The sequence below is a fragment of the Scyliorhinus torazame genome, chromosome 22 (genome assembly GCF_047496885.1).
Source record: "Scyliorhinus torazame isolate Kashiwa2021f chromosome 22, sScyTor2.1, whole genome shotgun sequence".
Classification (NCBI taxonomy): Eukaryota; Metazoa; Chordata; class Chondrichthyes; order Carcharhiniformes; family Scyliorhinidae; genus Scyliorhinus; species Scyliorhinus torazame.
The window spans coordinates 34,151,290-34,178,117 of record NC_092728.1 but is presented as its reverse complement, the minus strand read 5'-3'; the positions used below and the strand labels follow the sequence as shown (position 1 = coordinate 34,178,117).

Sequence of the window (26,828 nt, the reverse complement as noted above, 5' to 3'; positions counted from 1 at the left end):
ATCTTGCAAGATTGTGCACTGACCTGGTGTGAGATGACCATGCAGGCACCCCTCAGGAGGATGCCACCCTCCACACTGAGCTTCTGCTGCTTAGCCAGATAGGCCCAAAGTTTCTCAGGGGTCTTTCCACCATGCAGGACGATGTGGCGCAATTTCACCAACGTCAGGGTCATTTTGGATCCAGCTGCGGATTTGTTCAGCCGTCACGGGGAGGGTGTCTATAAAATTCAATGTTGTACGACTTCATCCACTACTGGCGGAAACGGGGGTTTACAGGCTGGGGCAGGTGGCTGAGGGCATCCACATGTGCAATTTGTGCTCCTGGACGGTGTTCATGGGCAGCACGGTAGCACAGTGGTTAGCACTGTGGCTTCACAGCACTAGGGTCCCAGGTTCGATTCCCGGCTTGGGTCACTGTCTGTGTGGAGTCTGCACATTCTCCTCGTGGCTGCGTGGGTTTCCTCCGGGTGCTCCGGTTCCCTCCCACAAGTCCCAAAAGATGAGCTGTCAGGTAATTTGGACATTCTGAATTCTTCCTCTGCATACCCAAACAGGTGCCGGAATGTGGCGACTAGGGGTTTTTACACAGTAACTTCATTGCAGTGTTAATGTAAGCCTACTTGTGACAATAAAGATTATTTTAAAAATGTGCACTCATACATCGCCAACAGTAGTGCCCATTGTTGGATTCTGGGTGAAGCTCTTTGTGGTAACATCTAGTCTTCCTGAAAAAGCCAAGTAAGGGCTTATGGTCCGTGACCACTTTAAAATGGTGTCTGTAGATGTATTGGTGGAATTTCTTTACTGCGAATATCACGGCAAGTCCTTTCTTCTCAATTTGCGCATCACCGCGCTCTGTATTGGCCAGGGTTCTGGGACACATAAGCTCTCGGTTGTTTCGTTCCATCATCCCACCGGTGTGGGACAACACTGCCCCAATGTCATACAGAGAGGCATCACATGTGATGACGAATGGCTTTGATGGATCGTAGTGCGCAAACAGTTTGACTGACAATAATTGCTGCTTCACTCTGGTGATTGCTTCCGCCTACGGTGCTTTCCATGCCAATTTCTGGTTCTTCAACATCGCTTGCAGAGGCACCAGTTGCCAGGTTCAGGATGAACTTTCATAGAAGTTCCTGTGCCGAAGGAAGCCATTCGGCCTATCGAATCTGCATCGGCTCTTGGAAAGTGCAGCCTACCCAAGGTCCACACCTCCACCCCATCCCCATAACCTAGCAACCCCACCCAACACTACGGGCAATTTTGGACACTAAGGGCAATTTATCATGGCCAATCCACCTAACCTGCACATCTTTGGACTGTGGGAGGAAACCGGAGCACCCGGAGGAAACCCACACACACACGGGGAGGATGTGCAGACTCCGCACAGACAGTGACGGAATCGAACCAGGGACCCTGGAGCTGTGAAGCAATTGTGCTATCCACAATGCTACCGAACATCCCATAATAATTGACAAACACTGAAAACGGCCTCAGCTCTGTCGCATTCTCAGGTATCGAAGCTCCTTTGACATCCCAGGCGTTTTCCTCCACCGGGTGCAATCCGTCCTTATCGATGCAGTATCCAAGGTACGTAATCTCTTTCAGCACCGGAACCACCAGGCTGTCCATTCTGTGAAATGGGCCGAGTGTATGATGCCCAAGCTCTCTAGCTGGCTTAATTTGTCATCCACTTTCGTAAATAGGATGTTTGGGACCAGCCGGGCCCTGAAATATTTGGGCCGGGCCTACAGGTCAACATAAAGTTTTGCTTTTGTCCCCTTTACTTTTCCCAGGCCCTCCTGGAAAACCTCCCGATACTTTCCGAGGACTTCGTACATACTGCCAGTACCCATCCAAAATATTTGTTGTCAGTTCAGGCTAAGTGTTTGTAACTGTCATGTGAGAGTACCTTTAAGAAATGGATGTGTAAGCAATGTACCTTTAAGAAAACAGAGATGTCAGAGAGTGGGTGGAGCTCAGCTCAGTTCAGCCATTTTTTGAAGTTTCAGTTTTGAAAAATGCCTGGCTGTTTTGCTGAGAGCAGCTTAAAAGGAGAAAGCCAGTTTGAGACAGCAGCTTGAGAAGTTCTGGTTTGCTATGAGTTGCTTGAAGGGAGAAAGCCGGTTTGAAAAAGCAGCTGTGTGTGTTTCCAGAGAGCTGCAGGAAGAAAGCAAGGTGCTGAAGTCAACCAAGCTGATATATCTCTGCCATAAAATAGAAAATATATATTAACTGTGACCTGGGGTGTTACTGTTTTGAAGGTTTGAAGCCTTTTGGATGTTTGAAGGAACATTTTGAGGGATTATTTAGTGTGTTATTTTCGGGGTTATCTTTGAAGTAAGGGGTGTTAAGGGATCCAATGTTTATTTAAAAGGTTAAGTTGAGTTCATGGAATAAACATTGTTTTGTGTTAAAAACCACATGTCCATAATTGTAATATCACATCTGGGAAACAAGCCGTGTACTTCAAAAGCAACAATCCATTAAAGGGAGAGAGGGTGGTTGAACTCCATGATACATTTTGGGGTTCTGAAAACGCATTGCCCAAATCACAGCCAAAGAGGCTGGGCCCAGGTCCTTGTAGTGGTCGCCTAACCGACTGTTGTCCAAAGGTAAACAAGGTCACACATGATGGTCTGTGGCTCCCTAGTGTCTGTTGACAGTCAGCCCTTTGTGTCCCTCAAGCCCAGGTGCAGGATTCCCATGTGGAGCCTACAAAACGCTTGTTGTCTGATCATAGAGACTGCAGCCCCCGTGTCCACGTTGACTTAAAGTCATACACTGATTGGTGCTACCTGGGGCCATGATGCAGTTTAACTGCATCAGATATTCTTCCCTAGGCAGGGGCAATGTGCAAAGCTCTGGCTCGGGACGTTTGTGTCACCTGGTCAGGGCAACACGTTCGCTGTCGATTCTGGTAACCTCGACCGCCACAGTTCCTGCAACCGTAGGTGCAGCACTGTTGTGGGTCCTCATCATCCTAGGATGTCCTGCCAGGCCGTGGTGGCCCTTGGCCATCGGGTCTGCCAATGACGCTGTTTCAGTGGTGGCTGAGTTACATGACCCTATCCTTGGGGGGCATCGCTCTTCGGAACAGAGGCGGTCAATGCTGTGTAAATGGATTTGGGTTTATGGTCACATAGAACATAGAACATAGAACAATACAGCGCAGTACAGGCCCTTTGGTCCATGATGTTGCACCGAAACAAAAGCCATCTAACCTACACTATGCCATTATCATCCATATGTTTATCCAATAAACTTTTAAATGCCCTCAATGTTGGCGAGTTCACTACTGTAGCAGGTAGGGCATTCCACGGCCTCACTACTCTTTGCGTAAAGAACCTACCTCTGACCTCTGTCCTATATCTATTACCCCTCAGTTTAAAGTTATGTCCCCTCGTGCCAGCCATATCCATCCGCGGGAGAAGGCTCTCACTGTCCACCCTATCCAACCCCCTGATCATTTTGTATGCCTCTATTAAGTCTCCTCTTAACCTTCTTCTCTCCAACGAAAACAACCTCAAGTCCATCAGCCTTTCCTCATAAGATTTTCCCTCCATACCAGGCAACATCCTGGTAAATCTCCTCTGCACCCGCTCCAAAGCCTCCACGTCCTTCCTATAATGCGGTGACCAGAACTGTACGCAATACTCCAAATGCGGCCGTACCAGAGTTCTGTACAGCTGCAACATGACCTCCCGACTCCGGAACTCAATCCCTCTACCAATAAAGGCCAACACACCATAGGCCTTCTTCACAACCCTATCAACCTGGGTGGCAACTTTCAGGGATCTATGTACATGGACACCTAGATCCCTCTGCTCATCCACACTTTCAAGAGCTTTACCATTAGCTAAATATTCCGCATTCCTGTTATTCCTTCCAAAGTGAATCACCTCACACTTCTCTACATTAAACTCCATTTGCCACCTCTCAGCCCAGCTTTGCAGCTTATCTATATCCCTCTGTAACCTGCTACATCCTTCCACACTATCGACAACACCACCGACTTTAGTATCGTCTGCAAATTTACTCACCCACCCTTCTGCGCCTTCCTCTAGGTCATTGATAAAAATGACAAACAGCAACGGCCCCAGAACAGATCCTTGTGGTACTCCACTTGTGACTGTACTCCATTCTGAACATTTCCCATCAACCACCACCCTCTGTCTTCTTTCAGCTAGCCAATTTCTGATCCACATCTCTAAATCACCCTCAATCCCCAGCCTCCGTATTTTTTGCAATAGCCTACTGTGGGGAACCTTATCAAACGCTTTGCTGAAATCCATATACACCACATCAACTGCTCTACCCTCGTCTACCTGTTCAGTCACTTTCTCAAAGAACTCAATAAGGTTTGTGAGGCATGACCTACCCTTCACAAAGCCATGCTGACTATCCCTGATCATATTATTCCTATCTAGATGATTATAAATCTTGTCTCTTATAATCCCCTCCAAGACTTTACCCACTACAGCCGGGGTTGTCTCTGCTCCCCTTTTTGAACAAAGGGACCACATTTGCTGTCCTCCAGTCCTCTGGCACTATTCCTGTAGCCAATGATGACATAAAAATCAAAGCCAAAGGTCCAGCAATCTCTTCCCTGGCCTCCCAGAGAATCCTAGGATAAATCCCATCAGGTCCCGGGGACTTATCTATTTTCAGCCTGTCCAGAACTGCCAACACCTCTTCCCTACGTACCTCAATGCCATCTATTCTATTAGCCTGGGGCTCAGCATTCTCCTCCACAACATTATCTTTTTCCTGAGTGAATACTGACGAAAAATATTCATTTAGTATCTCGCCTATCTCTTCAGACTCCACACACAATTTCCCATCCCTGTCCTTGACTGGTCCTACTCTTTCCCTAGTCATTCGCTTATTCCTGACATACCTATAGAAAGCTTTTGGGTTTTCCTTGATCCTTCCTGCCAAATACTTCTCATGTCCCCTCCTTGCTCGTCTTAGCTCTCTCTTTAGATCCTTCCTCGCTACCTTGTAACTATCCATCGCCCCAACCGAAACTTCACACCTCATCTTCACATAGGCCTCCTTCTTCCTCTTAACAAGAGATTCCACTTCCTTGGTAAACCACGGTTCCCTCGCTCGACGCCTTCCTCCCTGTCTGACCGGTACATACTTATCAAGAACACGCAGTAGCTGATCCTTGAACAAGCCCCACTTATCCAGTGTGCCCAACACTTGCAGCCTACTTCTCCACCTTATCCCCCCCAAGTCACGTCTAATGGCAACATAATTGCCCTTCCCCCAGCTATAACTCTTGCCCTGCGGTGTATACTTATCCCTTTCCATCATTAACGTAAACGTCACCGAATTGTGGTCACTGTCCCCAAAGTGCTCTCCTACCTCCAAATCCAACACCTGGCCTGGTTCATTACCCAAAACCAAATCCAACGTGGCCTCGCCTCTTGTTGGCCTGTCAACATATTGTTTCAGGAAACCCTCCTGCACACACTGTACAAAAAACGACCCATCTATTGTACTTGAACTATATCTTTTCCAGTCAATATTTGGAAAGTTAAAGTCTCCCATAATAACTACCCTGTTACTTTCGCTCTTATCCAGAATCATCTTCGCCATCCTTTCCTCTACATCCCTAGAACTATTAGGAGGCCTATAAAAAACTCCCAACAGGGTGACCTCTCCTTTCCTGTTTCTAACTTCAGCCCATACTACCTCGGAGGAAGAGTCCCCATCTAGCATCCTCTCCGCCACCGTAATACTGCTCTTGACTAGCAGCGCCACACCTCCCCCTCTTTTGCCTCCTTCTCTGAGCTTACTAAAACACCTAAACCCCGGAACCTGCAACATCCATTCCTGTCCCTGCTCTATCCATGTCTCCGAAATGGCCACAACATCGAAGTCCCAGGTACCAACCCATGCTGCCAGTTCCCCTACCTTGTTTCGTATACTCCTGGCATTGAAGTAGACACACTTCAAACCACCTACCTGAACACTGGCCCCCTCCTGCGACGTCAAATCTGTGCTCCTGACCTCTATACTCTCATTCTCCCTTACCCTAAAACTACAATCCAGGTTCCCATGCCCCTGCTGCATTAGTTTAAACCCCCCCAAAGAGCACTAACACATGTACCAAGATACAGTGAAAAGTATTGTTCTGCGTACAGTACAGACAGATCATTCCATATATGAAAAACATAGGACCTATGATAGATACACAACGATAGATAGATAGAAAGATAGATGGACACAGACATTGGTGTAACATAAGGAGTGTAGTACTACTCGGTGGAGAAATCAGTTCAGTCCATAATAGGGTCATTCAGGAGTCTGGTAACAGCGGGAAAGAAACTATTTTTGAATCTGTTAGTGCATGTTCTCAGAATTTTGTTTCTCCTGCCCGACAGAAGGGGTTGGAGGAAAGAATAACCCAGGTGGGAGGGGTCTTTGTTTACGCTGCCCATTTTTCCAAGACAGCAGGAGGTGCAGACGGAATCAATGGTTGGGAGGCGGGTTGGAGGCAATGTGTACCCTGTAATCAATGGAACCTTGCAGCTCCTGAACCCCCTTTTCCACATTCTTGTGGACTCTTTGCAGGTCTAATATCAGCTCCGCTAACAGCATCCTTTGATGTTATATTGTTAATTCCACAAACAAAATAAACTCTTAACATCTCAGGGAGAGATGTCGCAATGTTCAGCTGACTTACGTCAGGTGCGTCAGACATTCTGGAACTGATTTCCCAGGGGGTCATCTGGCCGTATTGAACTGGTACCTCTGCATTAATCACCGAAAGCTTAGGGTCGTAATGATTCGCAACAAGATCCACGAGCTTGGCAAAGGTCTTCAAGTCAGGGGCCGCTGGGTGGGTGAGGTTCTTGATTTTGTTGAATGTCTCGCAGGCGGTCAGGGGTATTACCTACTGTCCATCGTCTCCAACAATACCATTTGCCTGAAAGAAACACTGCAACCTTTCAGGCACTCATCCGCTCGGTATACTGGGCCCAGACAACTGTTTGGTACATGAGGCCCAGTCATCCATTCAGTATACTGGGCCCAGTCATCCATTCGGTATACTGGGCACAGTCATCCATTCGGTATACTGGGCACAGTCATCCATTCGGTATACTGGGCACAGTCATCCATTCGGTATACTGGGCACAATCAACTGTTCGGTACACTGGGCACAGTCATTCGTTCGGTATACTGGGCACAGTCAACTGTTCGGTATACTGGGCACAGTCAACAGTTCGGTTAACTGGGCACAGTCAACTGTTCGGTATACTGGGCACAGTCAACAGTTCGGTTAACTGGGCACAGTCAACTGTTCGGTATACTGGGCACAGTCAACAGTTCGGTATACTGGGCACAATCAACTGTTCGGTACACTGGGCACAGTCATTCGTTCGGTATACCGGGCACAGTCAACTGTTCGGTATACTGGGCACAGTCATTCGTTCGGTATACTGGGCACAGTCAACTGTTCGGTACACTGGGCACAGTCATTCGTTCGGTATACCGGGCACAGTCAACTGTTCGGTATACTGGGCACAGTCATTCGTTCGGTATACTGGGCACAGTCAACTGTTCGGTACACTGGGCACAGTCATCCGTTTGGTATACTGGGCACAGTCAACTGTTCGGTATACCGGGCACAGTCAACTGTTCGGTATACTGGGCACAGTCATTCGTTCGGTATACTGGGCACAGTCAACTGTTCGGTACACTGGGCACAGTCATCCGTTTGGTATACTGGGCACAGTCAACTGTTCGGTACACTGGGCACAGTAATTCGTTCGGTATACTGGGCACAGTCAACTGTTCGGTATACTGGGCACAGTCAACTGTTCGGTACACTGGGCACAGTCAACAGTTCGGTATACTGGGCACAATCAACTGTTCGGTATACTGGGCACAGTCAACAGTTCGGTATACTGGGCACAATCAACTGTTCGGTACACTGGGCACAGTCATTCGTTTGGTACACTGGGCACAGTCAACTGTTCGGTATACTGGGCACAGTCAACAGTTCAGTATACTGGGCACAGTCAACAGTTCGGAATACTGGGCACAGTCATCCGTTCGGTATACTGGGCACAGTCAACAGTTCAGTATACTGGGCACAGTCAACTGTTCGGTACACTGGGCACAGTCATCCGTTCGGTATACTGGGCACAGTCAACAGTTCGGTACACTGGGCACAGCCATCCGTTCGGTATACTGGGCACAGTCAACTGTTCGCTTTACTGGGCATAGTCAACTGTTCGGTACACTGGGCACAGTCATCCATTCGGTATACTGGGCACAGTCAACAGTTCGGTATACTGGGCACAGTTAACTGTTCGGTATACTGGGCACAGTTAACTGTTCGGTATACTGGGCACAGTCAACTGTTTGGTATACTGGGCACAGTCAACTGTTTGGTATACTGGGCACAGTCAACTGTTTGGTATACTGGGCACAGTTAACTGTTCGGTATACTGGGCACAGTCAAAGTTCGGTATACTGGGCACAGTCAACAGTTCGGTATACTGGGCACAGCCATCCGTTCGGTATACTTGGCACAGCCATCCATTCGGTATACTGGGCACAGGCATCCTTTTGGTATACTGGGCACAGACAGCCGCTCGGTATACTGGGCCCTGTCATTTGTTTGGTATACTGGGCAATGACATAGAATTTACAGTGTAGAAGGAGGCCATTCAGCCCATCAAGTCTGCAAGGGCCCTTGGACAGAGCACCCCACTTAAGCCCACACCTCCGCCCCATACCCGTAACCCAGTAACCCCACCCAATCCCTCTGAACACTAAGTGCAATTTAGCATGGACAAACCACCTAACCTGCACGGGGGAAGAAACCGGAGCATCCGAAGGAAACCCACGCAGACACAAGGAGAATGTGTAGACTTGCACAGGCAGTGACCCAAGCCAGGAATCGAACCTGGAGCTGTGAAGCAACAGTGCTAACCACTGTGCTATCGTGCTGCACACAGTCACCGTTTGGTACACTTGGCTCAGTTACCCATTTGGTACACTGTACAGTCATCCATTCAGTATACTGGGCAACCATCCGTTCGGTATACTGGGCCGAGTCAGCCGTACAGTATACTGGGCACAGTCAGCTGTACAGTATACTGGGCCGAGTCAGCCGTACAGTATACTGGGCCGAGTCAGCCGCACAGTATACTGGGCACAGTCAGCTGTACAGTATACTGGGCACAGGCATTTGTTTGGTATACTGGGCGCAGTGATCCGTTCGGTATACTGGGCTCAGTCAGCCGTTCGGTATACTAGGCAGAGTGATCCGTTCAGTATACTGGGCACAGTGATCCGTTCAGTATACTGGGCACAGGCATTCATTTGGTATACTGGGCACAGTCATCCGTTCGGTATACTGGGCACAGTCATCCGTTCGATATACTGGGCACAGGCAACTGTTCGGTATACTGGGCACAGTCAGCCGTTCAGTATACTGGGCACAGTCATCCATTCGGTATACTGGGCACAGTCATCAGTTCAGCATACTGGGCACAGTCAGCCACTCGGTATACTGGGCACAGGCATCCGTTCGGTATACTGGGCACAGTCAGCCGTTCAGTATACTGGGCACAGTCAGCCATTCGGTATACTGGGGACAGGCATCTGTTCGGTATACTGGGCATAGTCATCCGTTCAGTATACTGGGCACAGTCAGCCGTTCAGTATACTGGGCACAGTCAGCCATTCGGTATACTGGGCACAGTCAGCCATTCGGTATACTGGGCACAGGCATCCGTTCGGTATAATGGGCACAGTCAGCCGTTCAGTATACTGGGCACAGTGATCTGTTTGGTATACTGGGCACAGTGATCCATACAGTATACTGGGCACAGTCATCCGTTCAGTATACTGGGCTCAGTCAGCCGTTCAGTATACTGGGTCCAGTCATCCATTCGGTATACTGGGCAACCATCCGTTCGGTACACTGGGCACAGTCATCCGTTCGGTATACTGGGCACAGTCATCCGTTCGGTATACTGGGCACAGTCAACTGTTCGGTATACTGGGCACAGCCAGCCGTTCAGTATACTGGGCACAGGCATCCGTTCAGTATACTGGGCACAGGCATCTGTTCAGTATACTGGGCACAGTCATCCGTTCGGTGTACTGGGCACAGGCATCCGTTCGGTATACTGGGCACAGTCATCCATTCGGTATACTAGGCACAGCCATCCGTTCAGGATACTGGGCACAGGCATCCGTTCAGTATACTGGGCACAGTCATACGTTCGGTACACTGGGCACAGTCATCCGTTCGGTATACTGGGCACAGGCATCCATTCAGTATACTGGGAACAGTCATTCGTTCGGTATACTAGGCACAGGCATCCGTTCGGTATACTGTCCCGGTCATCAGTTAGGTATACTGGGCACAGTCTTCAACACCTCCATCAAAGACCCAGCCTTCAAAAAAGTGGTATTTTCAAAATCCCTCTACCCCACTCCCATGCTGGGTACCCCGGTGCGATAAGGTTGTCCATATTCACAGTTGCTCTTTTCCTTGACGCCAGTATAAAATCTCAGGAGGCCCAAGAGATAAATTAAACAGTAATTCATAAACCAACACAAAGTAAAGGCCACAATGCAGGTATACCATTTTGGATACTGTTGGGGCGGGAACCTACCAGAGGTAAGCCATGGTGGCCAGGTCTCTGGCACTGAGTCTGTCCCTGTTGCTCAGAAGGGACGGGGGGAGAGTAGGAGAGCATTAGTTATTGGAGGCTCTATAGTTAGAGGTACAGATAGGTGGTTCTGTGGCAACGATAGAGGCTCACGGTTGGTGTGTTGCTTCCCGGGTGCCAACGTCCGTGACGTCTCTGATCATGTTTTCAGGATCCTTAAGGGGGAGGGGGAGCAGCCACAAGCCGTGGTACACATCGGTACCAATAACATAGGTAGGAAAAGTGACGGGGATGTAAAACAGGAGTTCAGAGAGCTAGGGTGGAAGCTGAGAGCCAGGACAGACCGTGTTGTCATTTCTGGTTGCTGCCAGTGCCACGTGCTAGCGAGGTGAGGAACAGGGAGAGAGTGCAGTTAAACACCTGGCTACAGAGATGGTGTAGGAGGGAGGGTTTCAGTTACTTGGATAATTGGAGCACATTCTGGGGAAGGTGGGACCTGTACAAACAGGATGGGTTACACCTGAACCAGAGGGCCACCAATATCCTGGGAGGGAAATTTGCTACAGTTCTTCGGGGGGGTTTAAACTAATTTGGCAGGGGGATGGGAAACTGATTTGTAGTCCAGGAGATAGCGTTGCTGGAGTTCAGGAGGTTGAGGGTAGTGCAGTACTGAGGAAGGTACCAAGGTCACAAGTTCGGACCTGCAGGCATGAAGGTGGTTTGAAGTGTGTCTACTTCAATGCGAGGAGCATCAGGAATAAGGTTGGTGAGCTTGAAGCATGGATTGGTACCTGGGACTACAATGTTGTGGCCATTACGGAGACGTGGATAGGGGCAGGAATAGTTGTTGGAGGTTCCGGGGTTTAGATGTTTCAGTAAGATTAGGGAAGGTGGTAAAAGAGGTGGAGGAGTAGCATTGTTAATCAAGGATAGTACAATGGCTGCAGAAAGGCAGTTTGAGGAGGATCTGTCTACTGAGGTAGTGTGGGCTGAAGTTAGAAATAGGAAAGGAGCGGTCATTTTGTTAGGAGTTTTCTATCGGCCCCCAAACAGTAACAGAGATGCGGAGGAAAAGATTGCAATGCAGATTTTGGATAGGTGCGGTAGTCACAGGGTAGTTGTCATGGGTGACTTTAACTTTCTAAATATTGATTGGAACCACTATAATTCGAACAGTTTGGATGGGGCTGTTTTTATCCAGTTTGTGCAGGAGGGTTTCCTCACACAATATGAGGATAGACCGACAAGAGGCGGGGCCACATTGGATTTGGTACTGGGTAATGAACTGGGCCAAGTGTTAGATTTCATTGTGGGAGAGCACTTTGGAGATAGTGACCACAATTTGGTGACTGTCACTATAGCAATGGAGAGGGATAGGAATATACGGCAGGGCAAGTTTATAACTGGGGGAAGGGTAATTACGATGCGATTAGGCAAGAATTGGGGAGCATAAGACGGAAACAGGAACTGTCAGGGATAGGCACAATTGAGATGTGGAGTTTGTTCAAGGAGCAAATACTGCGTGTCCTTGATATGTATGTCCCTGTCAGGCAGGGAGGAAATGGTCGAGTGAGGGTTACAAAAGAGGTTGAATGTCTTGTCAAGAGGAAGAAGGGGCTTATGTAAGGATGAGAAAACAAGATTCAGTTAGGGCACTTGAGGGACACAAGATAGCTAGGAAGGAGCTCAAGAAAGGGCTGAGGAGAGCTAGGAGGGGATATGAGAAGTACTTGGCGGGTAGGATCAAGGTAAACCCCAAGGCTTTTTACACTTATGAGGAATAAAAGAATGATCAAGGTCAGTAGTGGGAACGTGTGCATGGAGTCTGAACAAGAACAAAGAACAAAGAAATGTACAGCACAGGAACAGGCCCTTCGGCCCTCCAAGCCCGTGCCGACCATACTGCCCGACTAAACTACAATCTTCTACACTTCCTGGGTCCGTATCCTTCTATTCCCATCCTATTCATATATTTGTCAAGATGCCCCTTAAATGTCCCTATCGTCCCTGCTTCCACTACCTCCTCCAGTAGTGAGTTCCAGGCACCCACTACCCTCTGCGTAAAAAACTTGCCTCGTACACCTACTCTAAACTTTGCCCCTCTCACCTTAAACCTATGCCCCCTAGTAATTGACCCCTCTACCCTGGGGAAAAGCCTCTGACTATCCACTCTGTCTATGCCCCTAATAATTTTGTGTACCTCTATCAGGTCGCCCCTCAACCTCCTTCGTTCCAGTGAGAACAAACCGAGTTTATTCAATCGCTCCTCATAGCTTATGCCCTCCATACCAGGCAACATTCTGGTAAATCTCTTCTGCACCCTCTCTAAAGCCTCCACATCCTTCTGGTAGTGTGGCGACCAGAATTGAACACTATACTCCAAGTGTGGCCTAACTAAGGTTCTATACAGCTGCAACATGACTTGCCAATTCTTATACTCAATGCCCCGGCCAATGAAGGCAAGCATGCCATATGCCTTCTTGACTACCTTCTCCACCTGTGTTGCCCCTTTCAATGACCTGTGGACCTGTACTCCTAGATCTCTTTGACTTTCAATACTCTTGAGGGTTCTACCATTCACTGTATATTCCCTACCTGTATTAGCCCTTCCAAAATGCATTACCTCACATTTGTCCGGATTAAACTCCATCTGCCATCTCTCCGCCCAAGTCTCCAGACAATCTAAATCCTGCTGTATCCTCCGACAGTCCTCATCGCTATCCGCAATTCCACCAACCTTTGTGTCGTCTGCAAACTTACTAATCAGACCAGTTACATTTTCCTCCAAATCATTTATATATACTACAAAGAGCAAAGGTCCCAGCACTGATCCCTGTGGAACACCACTGGTCACAGCCCTCCAATTAGAAAAGCATCCCTCCATTGCTACCCTCTGCCTTCTGTATCCACCTTGCCAGTTCACCCCTGATCCCGTGTGACTTCACCTTTTGTACTAGTCTACCATGAGGGACCTTGTCAAAGGCCTTACTGAAGTCCATATAGACAACATCTACTGCCCTACCTGCATCAATCATCTTAGTGACCTCCTCGAAAAACTCTATCAAGTTAGTGAGACACGACCTCCCCTTCACAAAACCGTGCTGCCTCTCACTAATACGTCCATTTGCTTCCAAATGGGAGTAGATCCTGTCTCGAAGAATTCTCTCCAGTAATTTCCCTACCACTGAAGTAAGGCTCACCGGCCTGTAGTTTTCCCGGGATTATCCTTGCTACCCTTCTTAAACAGAGGAACAACATTGGCTATTCTCCAGTCCTCCGGGAAAACCCCTGAAGACAGCGAGGATCCAAAGATTTCTGTCAAGGCCTCAGCAATTTCCTCTCCAGCCTCCTTCAATATTCTGGGGTAGATCCCATCAGGCCCTGGGGACTTATCTACCTTAATATTTTTTAAGACACCCAACACCTCGTCTTTTTGGATCACAATGTGACCCAGGCTATCTACACCCCCTTCTCCAGACTCAACATCTACCAATTCCTTCTCTTTGGTGAATACTGATGCAAAGTATTCATTTAGTACCTCGCCCATTTCCTCTGGCTCCACACATAGATTCCCTTGCCTATCCTTCAGTGGGCCAACCCTTTCCCTGGCTACCCTCTTGCTTTTTATGTACGTGTAAAAAGCCTTGGGATTTTCCTTAACCCTATTTGCCAATGACTTTTCATGACCCCTTCTAGTCCTCCTGACTCCTTGCTTAAGTTCCTTCCTACTTTCCTTATATGCCACACAGGCTTCGTCTGTTCCCAGCCTTTTAGCCCTGACAAATGCCTCCTTTTTCTTTTTGACGAGGCCTACAATATCACTCGTCATCCAAGGTTCCCGAAAATTGCCGTATTTATCTTTCTTCCTCACAGGAACATGCCTGTCCTGTATTCCTTTCAACTGACACTTGAAAGCCTCCCACATGTCAGATGTTGATTTGCCCTCAAACATCCGCCCCCAATCTATGTTCTTCAGTTCCCGCCTAATATTGTTATAATTAGCCTTCCCCCAATTTAGCACATTCATCCTCGGACCACTCTTATCCTTGTCCACCAGTACTTTAAAACTTACTGAATTGTGGTCACTGTTACCGAAATGCTCCCCTACTGAAACATCTACCACCTGGCCGGGCTCATTCCCCAATACCAGGTCCAGTACCGCCCCTTCCCTAGTTGGACTGTTTACATATTGTTTTAAGAAGCCCTCCTGGATGCTCCTTACAAACTCCGCCCCGTCTAAGCCCCTGGCACTAAGTGAGTCCCAGTCAATATTGGGGAAGTTGAAGTCTCCCATCACCACAACCCTGTTGTTTTTACTCTTTTCCAAAATCTGTCTACCTATCTGCTCCTCTATCTCCCGCTGGCTGTTGGGAGGCCTGTAGTATACCCCCAACATTGTGACTGCACCCTTCTTATTCCTGATCTCTACCCATATAGCCTCACTGCCCTCTGAGGTGTCCTCTCGCAGTATAGCTGTGATATTCTCCCGAACAAGTAGCGCAACTCCGCCTCCCCTTTTACATCCCCCTCTATCCCGCCTGAAACATCTAAATCCTGGAACGTTTAGCTGCCAATCCTGCCCTTCCCTCAACCAGGTCTCTGTAATGGCAACAACATCATAGTTCCAAGTAGTAATCCAAGCTCTAAGTTCATCTGCCTTACCCGTAATGCTCCTTGCATTAAAACATATGCACTTCAGGCCACCAGACCCGCTGTGTTCAACAACTTCTCCCCGTCTGCTCTGCCTCAGAGCCACACTGTCCCTATTCCCTAGTTCTCCCTCAATGCTCTCACCTTCTGACCTATTGCTCCCGTGCCCACCCCCCTGCCATACTAGTTTAAACCCTCCCGTGTGACACGAGCAAACCTAGGAAAAGGAAGATATAGGAGAGGCCCTAAATGAATACTTTTCTTCAGTGTTCACAAAGGAGAGGGGCCATGTTGTTGAGGAGGATAGTGCGATACAGGCTGGTAGGCTGGAGGAGGTAGATATTCGGAAGGAAGATGTGTTAGAAATTTTGAGAAGCCTGAGGATAGATAAGTCCCCTGGGCCTGATGGGATATATCCTAGGATTCTTTGGGAGGCGAGGGATGAGATTAAAGACCCTTTGGCTTTGATCGTTATGTCCTCACTGTCTGCAGGAATAGTGCCAGAAGACTGGAAAGATGCAAATGTTGTCTCCTTGTTCAAGAAAAGGAATAGGTATAACCCTGGGAATTATAGGCTGGTTAGTCTCACTTTGGTCATAGGTAAATTATTGGAAAGGGTCCTGAGGGATAGGATTTATGATCATTTGGAAAGATACAGCTTAATCCAGGATAGTCAGCGCGGATTTGTGAGGGGTAATGGTCTTACCTCACAAGTTTCATTGTATTCTTTGAGGAAGTAACTGAGTATATAGATGAAGGTAGAGCAGTTGATGTCGTATACATGGATTTTAGTAAGGCGTTTGATCAGGTGCCCCTTGGTCGGCTCATGCATTAAGTAAGGAGGCATGGCATAGAGGGAAATTTGGTCAATTGGATCAGTAACTGGCTATCACATAGAAGACAGAGGGTGGTGGTCGGTGGTAAATTTTCATCCTGGAGCCCAGTCACCACAGGGATCAGTGCTGGATCCTCTGCTATTTTTGATTTTTATCAATTACTTTGATGAATGAGTTTAAGGTTGGGATAGTAAATTTGCTGATGACACCAAGATTGGTGGAGTAGTGGATAATGTGGAGGGCTGTTGTAGGCTGCAAAGAGACATTGATAGGATGCAGAGCTGGGCTTAAAAGTGGCAGATGGAGTTTAACCCTGATAAGTGTGAGGTGATTCATTTTGGTCAGGCAAATTTGAATGCGGATTACAAGGTCAACGGCAGGTTCTGAGGAATGTGGAGGAACAGAGAGATCTTGGGGTACATGTCCACAGATCTCTGAAGGTTGCCACTCAAGTGGATAGAGCCGTGATGAAGGCTTATAGTGTGTTAGCGTTTATCAACAGGGGGCTTGCGTTTAAGAGCCGTGGGGTTATGCTGCAACATGACCCTGGTGAGACCACATTTGGAGTATTGTGTGCAGTTCTGGTCACCTCATTCTAGGAAGGATGAGGATGTGGAAGCATTGGAAAGGGTGCAAAGGAGATTTACCAGGATGCTGCCTGGTTCGCAGGATAGGTCTTATGAGGAAAGTTGAGGGAGCTAGGGCTTTTCTCTTTGGAGCGAAGGAGGATGACAGACGACTTAATAGAGGTTTATAAGATGATGAGGGGGATAGATAGAGTGGACGTTCAGAGACTATTTCCTCGGGTGGATGTAGCTGTTACAAGGGGGCATAACTATCAGATTCAGGGTGGGAGATATAGAGAGTGGTTCGGGTGTGGAATGGACTGCCTGCTGTGATAGTGGAGTCGGATATTTTAGGAACTTTCAAGCGGTTATTGGATAGGCACATGGAGCACACCAGAATGACAGGGAGTGGGATAGCTTGATCTTGGATTCGGACAATGCTCGGCACAACATCGAGGGCCGAAGGGCCTGTTCTGTGCTGTACTGTTCTATGTTCTAATTAACTCAGACCTCTCCAAATGGCTGTTGACTATTTTCCCTAAATATTATTTCTAAAGCCTCACCCACCATTGATATTAAACTGACTGGTCTATAATTACTCGAAATGTTCTTACACACTTTCTTGAATAAAGGAGTCACATTTTTCGCTCACCAATCCTCTGCCGGCTGCCCCAAATCTAGGGAAGTTTGGAAGATTATAGTAAGTCCTTTCACTGAAGCCAGTTCCAGCTCCTTCGCAACATGGGATGCAAACCATCTGGGCCAGGTGACATATCCACTTTACACATGACCAGCCTTTCCTGTAAATCTTTCTCATCCATTACCTCGACCATCTCCACTGCGATCAATATTTTGTTGATATCCTCTTCCTTCGACATCAAGACAAAGTACTGATTAAGTATTAAGTACAGTGGCTAGCACTGTTGCATCACAGCACCAGGGGCCTGGGAGCTGTGAAGCAACAGGGCTAACCACTGTACTACCAAGCCATTTATGTCTTGACAGCAAATGTTAGCAGGTTATTCCACCATGAAGGCTTCACAGCCAAGTCTAATTGCGTATTTAACTAATGTTGTAGATTCTCAGTATCTCTGCCTGCTCCCTCATTCCCAATGATTCTCTGTCAAACATGTCTCTGGTCCTCTCTTACAGCTGCCTGTAGATTGCCGAGAGAAGCTGGTCCATGCAGAGCAAAGATTAATCTCTGGGCATTTGACTCAGTTATTGGTAAATGTGTTCCCTTCATGTACAGTGGGTGTCAAGGAAATGGCAACAAATTCTACACCAGGAAGGAGTGTGACGAGTACTGTGACGCAGTTCCAGAAGGTACAGCATGTGTTCCTTTGAATCTTTGTCTCAGCTGAACCTTGGTATATTTCAGCTGGGAGTAACTCTATCTCCTGGTCACTTCCATTTCATGGGGTTGGACATGGTAGAACTCGCAGCCACCAGTCAAAGTTCTGCTGGTGGTTGAAGTGAGATAGTGCGAGCGCAGGTATGCAAGGGAAGAAATAGAGGCAGGAATGTGAAGTTTTGTGCCTTTGTCAGGATGGGGTGGTTACAGCCCCCGTAGAGGTCACAGGTGTGAGCCATCCAGTTCTCCATGACCTCCACAGAGTCTGAACTTCCCGGCTAACGGGGTGGGGCTTCGCTTTTAACAATGCTAACATAGCATAAAACCCCTGGCCTGAGTACAGGTTGGGCAGGAGACCCTTCGGGGAGTGGAGCGAGTTGATGTGCGTGTCAAAAGAACCCAGTATTTTTGCATTCCATGTGTATTCACTCTGTGTGGATTCCAAACTGGCGACGAGGATCAAGTGTAGCTGCCGTCGGCACCATGTGCTGCGTACTCGCAGGGGGAAGTTTTGGGTATTCTAAAAGGCATTAAGGTGGACATCCAGACGGATGGGATCTATCCCAGGTTACTGAGGGAAGCGAGGGACGGAATAGCTGGGGCCTTAACAGATATCTTTGCAGCATCCTTGAGCACGGGTGAGGTCCCGGAGGACTGGAGAATTGCTAATGTTGTCCCTTTGTTTCAGAAGGCTGGCAGGGATAATCCAGGGAATTATAGACCTGTGAGCTTGACGTCGGTGGTGGGCAAACTGTTGGAGAAGATACTGAGGGATAGGATCTATTCACATTTGGAAGAAAATAGACTTATCTGTGATAGGCAGCATGGTTTTGTGCAGGGAAGGTCATGTCTTACAAACCTAATAGAATTCTTTGAGGAAGTGACAAAGTTAATTGATGAGGGATGGGCTGTAGATGTCATATACATGGACTTCAGTGAGGCGTTTGATAAAGTTTCCCATGGCAGGTTGATGGAAAAAGTGAAGTCGTATGGTGTTCAGGGTGTACTAGCTAGATGGATAAAGAACTGGCTGGGCAACAGGAGACAGAGAGTAGTGGGGGAAGGGAGTGTCTCAAAATGGAGAAAGGTTACTAGTGGTGTTCCACAGGGATCTGTGCTCGGACCACTGCTGTTTGTGATATACATAAATGATCTGGATGAAGGTATAGATGGTCTGATTAGCAAGTTTGCAGATAATACTAAGATTGGTGGAGTTGCAGATAGCGAGGAGGACTGTCAGAGAATACAACAAAATATAGATAGATTGGAGAGTTCGGCAGAGAAATGGCAGATGGAGTTCAATCCAGGCCAATGCGAGATAATGCATATTGGAAGATCTAATTCAAGAGCGGACTATACGGTCAATGGAAGAGTCCTGGGAAAATTGATGTTCAGAGAGATCTGGGAGTTTAGGTCCATTATACCCTGAAGGTGGCAACGCAGGTCAATAGAGTGGTCAAGAAGGCATACAACATGCTTGCCTTCATCGGACGGGGTATTGAGTACAAGAGTCGGCAGGTCATGCTACAGTTGTATAGGACTTTGGTTAGGCCATATTTGGAATACTGCGTGCAGTTCTGGTCGCCACATTACTCAAAGGATGTGGATGCTTTAGAGACGGTGCAGAGGAGGTTCACCAGGATGTTGCCTGGTATGGAGGGTGCTAGCTATGAAGAAAGGTTGAGTGGATTAGGATTGTTTTCATTGGAAAGACGGAGGTTGAGGGGGGACCTGATTGAGGTCTACAAAATTATGAGAGGTATGGACAGGGTGGATAGCAACAAGCTTTTTCCAAGAGTGGGGGTGTCAATTTCAAGGTGAGAGGGGGAAAGTTTAAGGGAGATGTGCGTGGAAGGTTTTTTACGCAGAAGGTGGTGGGTGCCTGGAACGTTTTGCCAGCAGAGGTGGTTGAGGCAGGCACGATAGCATCATTTAAGATGCATCTAGACAGATATATGAACGGGCGGGGAACAGAGGGAAGTAGATCCTTGGAAAAGGCGACAGGTTTAGATGAAGGATCTGGATCGGCGCAGGCTGGGAGGGCTGAAGGGCCTGTTCCTGTGCTGTAATTTTCTTTGTTCTACTCGGACCACTTTGCATAAGCCTCAGGAGACCTCTCTTCAGCCAGCAGAGAGGCCTCATATTGGAAAGTTAGAGCCATATGATGCAGATACTGATCATTGGGGACAGTACATTGAACAAAGGCAATTCTTTTTCAAACCAACACTATAATCGGGGTGAACGGCAAACGGTAATACTGCTCATGGCAAGCCCACCAATAGTATCATCAAAAGTCTGATCTTCCCGGATGTACCTCATACCAGGTCTTTCGTCGTCTCAGTGGCCTTAGCGAGGGAACATGTTAACTCCAAACCCCCATAATTATTCGCGTGTTCCGATTTCACACAGCCACCCAGGCTCAGGGTGAATCGACTTCTGACTTTTTGACCCGCCTACAGAGTCCTGTAAGTTTGGACCAATGTTGAATGAAGCCTTGAGAGATCGCTTGGTCTGTGGAATCCGCGACACAGCTACACAACGGAAGTTCCTAGTGGAAACTCACTTAGATTTACGGTGGGCAGAGATTTCTGGTGGCGACATGTAGGTGGAGGGCGCACATTGGGTGGCTCCCACTAGAGTCCTCAGCTTTTGATGACTGGAGCAAGCCCGCCGGGTACTTTGCATCAGTGTTCACCAAACAAAGGGACTTTGTGGAAGATGGTTCTTGGGTCGGGAGTGTGGACAGTCTGGATCATGTTAACATCAAAAAGGAGGAGGTATTGGGTTTTTTAAAAGATATTAAGGTAGATAAGTCTCCTGGGCAAGGTGGGATTTACTCCAGAATATGGAGAGAAGCAAGGTAGGAAATTGCTGGTGCCTTGACTGACATCTTTGCATCCTCATTGGCGATAGGCAAGATCCCAGAGAATTGGAGAATAGCTCATGTGGTACTGCTGTTTAAGAAAGGTAGCAGGGATAATCCTGAAAACTATAGGCCAGTGAGCCTCACGTCGGAAGTAGGTAAATTATTGGAGAGAATTCTCAGTGACAGGATTCATACCCATTTGGAAACAAATGGACTCATTAGCAATAGACAGCATGGTTTTGTGAAGGGGAGGTTGTGCCTCACTAACTTGATCAAGTTTTTTGAGGTGGTGGTAAAGGTGATTGATGAGGAGATAGTGGTGGATGTTGTAAAGACTTTGACAAGGTGCCTCATGGCAGACTGGTACAAAAGGTGAAGTCACATGGGATCAGAGGTGAGGTGGTAAGATGGATATAGAGCTGGCTCAGTCACAGAAGGCAAAGGGTAGCAGTAGAAGGGAGTTTTTCTGATTGGAAGGTTGTGATTAGTGGTGTTCCGCAGGGATCTGTGCTGGGGCCTCTGTTGTTTGTGTTGTACATAAATGATTTGGAGGAAACTGTAGCCGGTCTGATTAGTAAGTTCACGGATGACACCAAGGTTGGTGGAGTGGCAGATAGTGTTGAGGATTCTCAGAGGATACAGCAGGACATAGATCGGTTGGAGACTTGGGCAGAGAAATGGCAAATGAAGTTTAATCCGGACAAATTTGAGGTAATGCATTTTGGTAGGGCTAACATAAAGGGGAAATATACCGTAAATGGCAAAACTCTTAGGAATATAGAAAGTCAGAGGAGATCTTGGCGTGGAGGTCCACAGATCTTTGAAGGTGGCAAAACAAGTCGACAAGGTAGTCAAGAAAACATATGGAATGCTTGTCTTCATTGGATGGGGCATCGAGCATAAAAACTGGCAAGTCATGCTACAGTTGTATAGAACCTTGGTAAGGCCGCACTTGGAATATTGCGCACAATTCTGGTCGTCACACTACCAGAAGGATGTGGAGGCTTTGGAAATGGTGCAGAGTAAGTTTACCAGGATGTTGCCTGGTCTGGAGGGTGTTAGCTATGTGGAGAGACTGAATAGACCTGGACTGTTTTCAATAGAAAGACGGAGGTTGACTTCTGGTGGCGGCGATGTGCTGAGCAGACGCACATCAGGTGGCTCGTCTGCCAATCGGACCCAACATAGTCAATTTATTGGGAATTTTGGCTTAAAAAGCCCACCAAAATCCACCCAAATATGAAGGGCGCAAGAGAGAAACATGCCTGGCAACAGCAAACCGAGGGGATGGTGAGATATTAGGAGCAGCAGCGAAGGAAAGAGGCAGGAACAGTGGGAGAGCAGACAGGCGGCCACACGAGGCGAGGCGGAGATTCAGGCGAACCAGGAGGGGGAAAGGCTGGCAAACCGAACAGCGGAGCAGGAGTAGGACGTAGCAACCCCCACCCCCACAACAGGGGGACGAATGGAGGAATGTGCTTAAAAAGGAGTTGAACGCCATGAAGGAGGTGATCAGGATGGAGCTCCACATAATGTTGAAGGAGTGATGTCGGAGGCGACAAACAAAATGCAGCGCACCATAGAAGGCCTGGGTAGGAAGGTGGAGGCACACGAAAAAAATAATCCTGGATTTGGAGGAAGCTGCCTCGGACCAGAGCGACAGGATTGTAGCTCTGGAAACCGAAGTGAAAAGGTTGGTGGCGGCCCAGGGGAGCCTAAAAGGGAAAGTGGAGGACTAGGAAAACAGGTCCAGACGGCAGAATGACAGAATGCTGAGCCTGCCAGGGGGGATAGAGGCTAGAGACCCAACGGGCTACATCGCCCAAATGCTGGGCAAGCTAGTGGGGAGGGAGGACTTTCCAAACCCTTCAGAAATGGACAGGTCGCTTCGACCCAGGCCCAAAGCCGGGGAGCAGCCCAGAGCGATTATCGCGAAGCTGCACCAGTTCCAGGACCGAGAAAAAATATTAAGGTGGGCCCGCCAGACAAAATCATGCTCGTGGGATGGGCATTAGATAAGGGTGTACCAGAATATTGGAGCGGTCCTGGCAAAAAAGAGGGCCCAGTTTAATAGAGCAAAATCAGTGCTCTATAAAAGTGGGGTACGATTTGGGATGCTATCCCTGGCCAGACTCTGGGTGACATTCAAGGGCAAGGAAGTGTACATTAACACCCTGGTGGAGGCTGATGTGTTCGTTAAAACAAACAAATTGGAGGAAGAGCAATTGCGGCACGATGAAAGCAGGGCGGAAAAAAAGAATCAGAGAGTGGGGGACAGATCGCAAACAGAGACAATAATATCACAAACTTTATGCGTATGTTTTTTTCCGTGGGACTGTGCTGCCTCGTTTTCAGGCTCGTCTCTTCACTCAAGGTGGTGAGGGGGAGCAGGCCAAGGGGAGCGAGAGTAAGGAAAGCAAGCAAGAGGGTGAGATAAGGGATGGAAGGAGGAGGGTACAACAGGGCCAGAGTTAGACAAGCACTGGGAAGGGAGCCACCGTACTAGCGAGGAGAGCTACCACGGGAGGGCAAAAAGCAAGGGGGGGGGGCGCGGCGCACCTCTCAGGGGACAGGGATCGCCTGCCATAAAGGGGGGGAACGGGGCAGAAGGGAGGAAGAACACGCGGGGGGGGAGGGGGGGGGAAACAGAGGGACACAAGGCCTAAGGCGGGGGGGGCGGGGAGATAAGGGGCAGGGGGAGCACAGGCCAGAAAATAAGCAAAGGGAAGGTTGAGGACAAGAAACGGTACAGGCGCGGGTCTCGGCAGGCATGGAGCAGGGCGAGGAACCAGGATGGCGCTGCAGTTAGCCAATCGGGAGGGCCTCTGGGCAAAGGGAGGCTGGGCAGAGTGCAGGGACGCATCCACGTGGCGTAGACATAGTTGGCGGCCATGTTGGGTGCCCCATGGACAAATGGAAACCCCGGAGCGCAGGGACCCATCCTCATGGTGAGAGCGGCGACCGTGACCATTTTGGTCCAGCCTCCACATAGACTTTGCGGGACATTTCCAGGCTTCCATGTTTCCTGTCATATTAGACGTCCACTCCAAGTGGATGGAGGTCCACCAGATGCAGGCAACTACCACAAAGTCCACAATCGAACACCTGCGCCAGACCTTTAGCACTCACAGGATAACCGAGGTGTTAGTCCCAGATAACAGGACGGCTTTCTGCGTGCAGTTCGGTTCATTTGTGACCGTGAACAGAATTTGCCATGTGCGCACCGCTCTGTAGCACCCAGACTCCAATGGATTGGCCAAACGGGTGGTCCAAACATTCAAGCAAAGCATGAGGAAGCAGATGTTTGGATCTTGGGAGACTCGGTAGGCCTGGTTCCTTTTCTGAAATTGGACCACGCCTGCGCACTTGACTGTGTTTGGTAATTCCAGATGTTGGTGGGCAGGTTCGATGTGGCCAGAACAGACCCGTGGTGGACACAATCTGTTTCTGTACGCCCCTGCGATGTTCCATGGGCGATTCGGTATAGGTCCAGAATTTTGGCGGCAGCGCCGCATGGATCCCGGGCGTGGTGTTGTCAGAAACCGGACCAGCCTCCTAGTGCTGCATAAGGCCGCGAATCGAACAGGCACATAGACCACCTCCGCAGCCGCGTCCCTGATTTGCTGGACCAAATCCCAGCTACACCACTTTCCGCATGTTCCTCCGCCCCTCCTGTCACCGCTGCCCTCAACTCCACTGACTGTCGAGCTCCAGGACGCCGAGATGCCGCCGCAGACCCGTCCGTCTCTGACATGGAAATTCAGTTGCTGACAGAATCTGCTGAATCGATTCCCAATGGCGCACTTGCCATACCAACTCCACCCAGGCCCTCCACACACAAACTTCGGTTCCCAGTCCAGTATACATCTCCGGACACTGCACAATGGAGAAGGAGGGGCTCCTTATGCCAGTCCACGGACCTCGTCCCAGACATGGGGGGAGGAGTGTTACAATCTCCACGGAGATCAAGGGCTGTGGACCATTCGGTTCTCCGTGACCTCCTGTCATGTGAGTGTCCCTTTCAGAAAGGTTTAGTCCTTATCATGTGACTTGTAGGACATTGGTCTGTGGCTGTGAGGTGAGAGGCGATTTCAGATTCAGTTTGACTGCTTTGGACTGCAGAAGGAGAAAGAGGTGTTTTCTCTATTTTGCTCTGTTTTAATTTTAAAATGCTGTTCTGGTATGAAGCCCATTGGGTGTGGCTAACTGCTTGGTAACTTTAAAGATATAGTTGCTTTCCGGAAGGAGTTTGAATCTGCTGTTTGGAACTGGATCAGAATTTCAGGAAAAGGACCAGTCCCATTCAAGTGAGAATACAGTGTATTGGGCCACACCCCTGAAAAAGGGTTTTGGTTTAATTAGATTTTGTTATTGAATTGGAACAGCTAAGAGGGAATTCATTAAGTGTTATACATAGATTACTGTAGCTGTGATGTGTCTTTATGTTTGTAATTGATAAAAATTCTTGCTGTGTTTATATACATATGTGTGTTAACTAAATTCTTAGAATAAACCTTGTTTTGATTAAAGTGTCTTGGTAGTCTGATGAATCACACCTACAGTGAAGACTTTTGTGCTCATCCCAGCCAAATTCAACATAAAGCTTGAAGGTCAGGTGAACTTCATAATACACTTTGGAGTTTCTAAGCCCTGGCCCATAACACTCCACAGAGTTTGCACTTTCCGGTAATGGGGCGGGGCTTCCCCTTTAACGAGGGGAGCCCACATAATATAAAAACTCCGAACTGAGTGTCGGTCGGGGCGGGAGATACTTCGGGGAGTGGAGGGAGTTGGTGTATGTGTCAGAAACGAGTATTTTTGCATTCTCCCCTTCGTTCAATGTGTTTACTCTGTGCAGATTTGACAGGGACTAAATATTGTTCAAAGATCAGAGCATCCCAGAGTCAAAGGGAAGGGCAGAAACTGCTTGATGTTTCATGTGGCACTGACCTGTAACTGACTCTGAGCTAACTGTTCCTACTCTCTTTTCCAGGTGAGGATGAGCTTCTGGCTGTTCCAAAGAAAGTGTAGCTGGAAATAAAAGAAGAGAAAATTAAGAGTAACAATGGTCGTTAAAGTGATGATTTAACATGATCCATTAGACACGCTGTGTGGGCCTGATCCTAAAGACAGAGGGAGGAAGTTTAAACAAATTCAGGCTCGATATTGTGATGATGCTTTCAAACAGATTGACCAATAAAATATAATCAAATCAATCATTTGCCTCGAGTGTCCAGAATGTGGATTGTTAAGTGTGCAATGTTGTGTGGCAGTATCCCTGTGCTAAATGGGACAGATTCAAAGCAGATTCAGCAACTCAAAGTGAATTAACAGAAGCAAAATGGTATTCCACCGCAATCTTTAACCTCATGGCTTGGAAAGTTCCTCACTGTATAATTACCATCAAACCAGGGACCCAATCCTGGTTCAGTGAGGAGTATAGGAGAACATGCCAGCTGCAGCACCAAGTGTTTAAAAAAATGAGGCACCAGTGTGGTGAGGCGGTAATACAGAATGACATGGATGATGAACAGCAGAATTGACAATGCAATTGACAGAGCTACGCAATCTCATAACCAACAGGTTTTATCAGATTTCTAGGTAACAGGTTTTAATATCTAACAGGTTTATTTACAATCACATTTCTGCTTTGAGAAAGAAGTGTTCAGTCACAGGTTTAGTCTATCAGGATCCGCTGCACTCTGGACGACTGCCTGAGTATCATCTGGGCAGCTGAGCATGCCCCATCTGCATCACTCACTGCACCTTCCCCCGGCACCTACACAGACACATCAGTTGCCCCAGGGTGCGCCAGATCTGCTGCACCTATTTCACTCTTGGAATTGTACTCTGACTCATCAGCCGGGTTGAGGACAAAGGGTCGCTGTACCTTGATAGAGCTCT

The 26,828-nt window shown here is 48.2% G+C and overlaps 1 protein-coding gene across 1 annotated transcript in view; it reads left to right on the top strand.

Moving 5' to 3' along the window:
* The window catches only part of LOC140398998 (protein AMBP-like), a 322,967-nt gene extending 296,827 nt beyond the window's left edge, over positions 1-26,140 (top strand). Inside the window, exons 9-10 of the mRNA XM_072488038.1 lie at positions 17,857-18,030; positions 25,918-26,140. Of these exons, the coding sequence (XP_072344139.1) occupies positions 17,857-18,030; positions 25,918-25,955 (212 nt within the window). The 3' untranslated portion in view covers positions 25,956-26,140. The remainder of the gene's footprint in view (positions 1-17,856; positions 18,031-25,917) is intronic.
* The last annotated feature ends 688 nt before the right edge of the window (positions 26,141-26,828 follow it).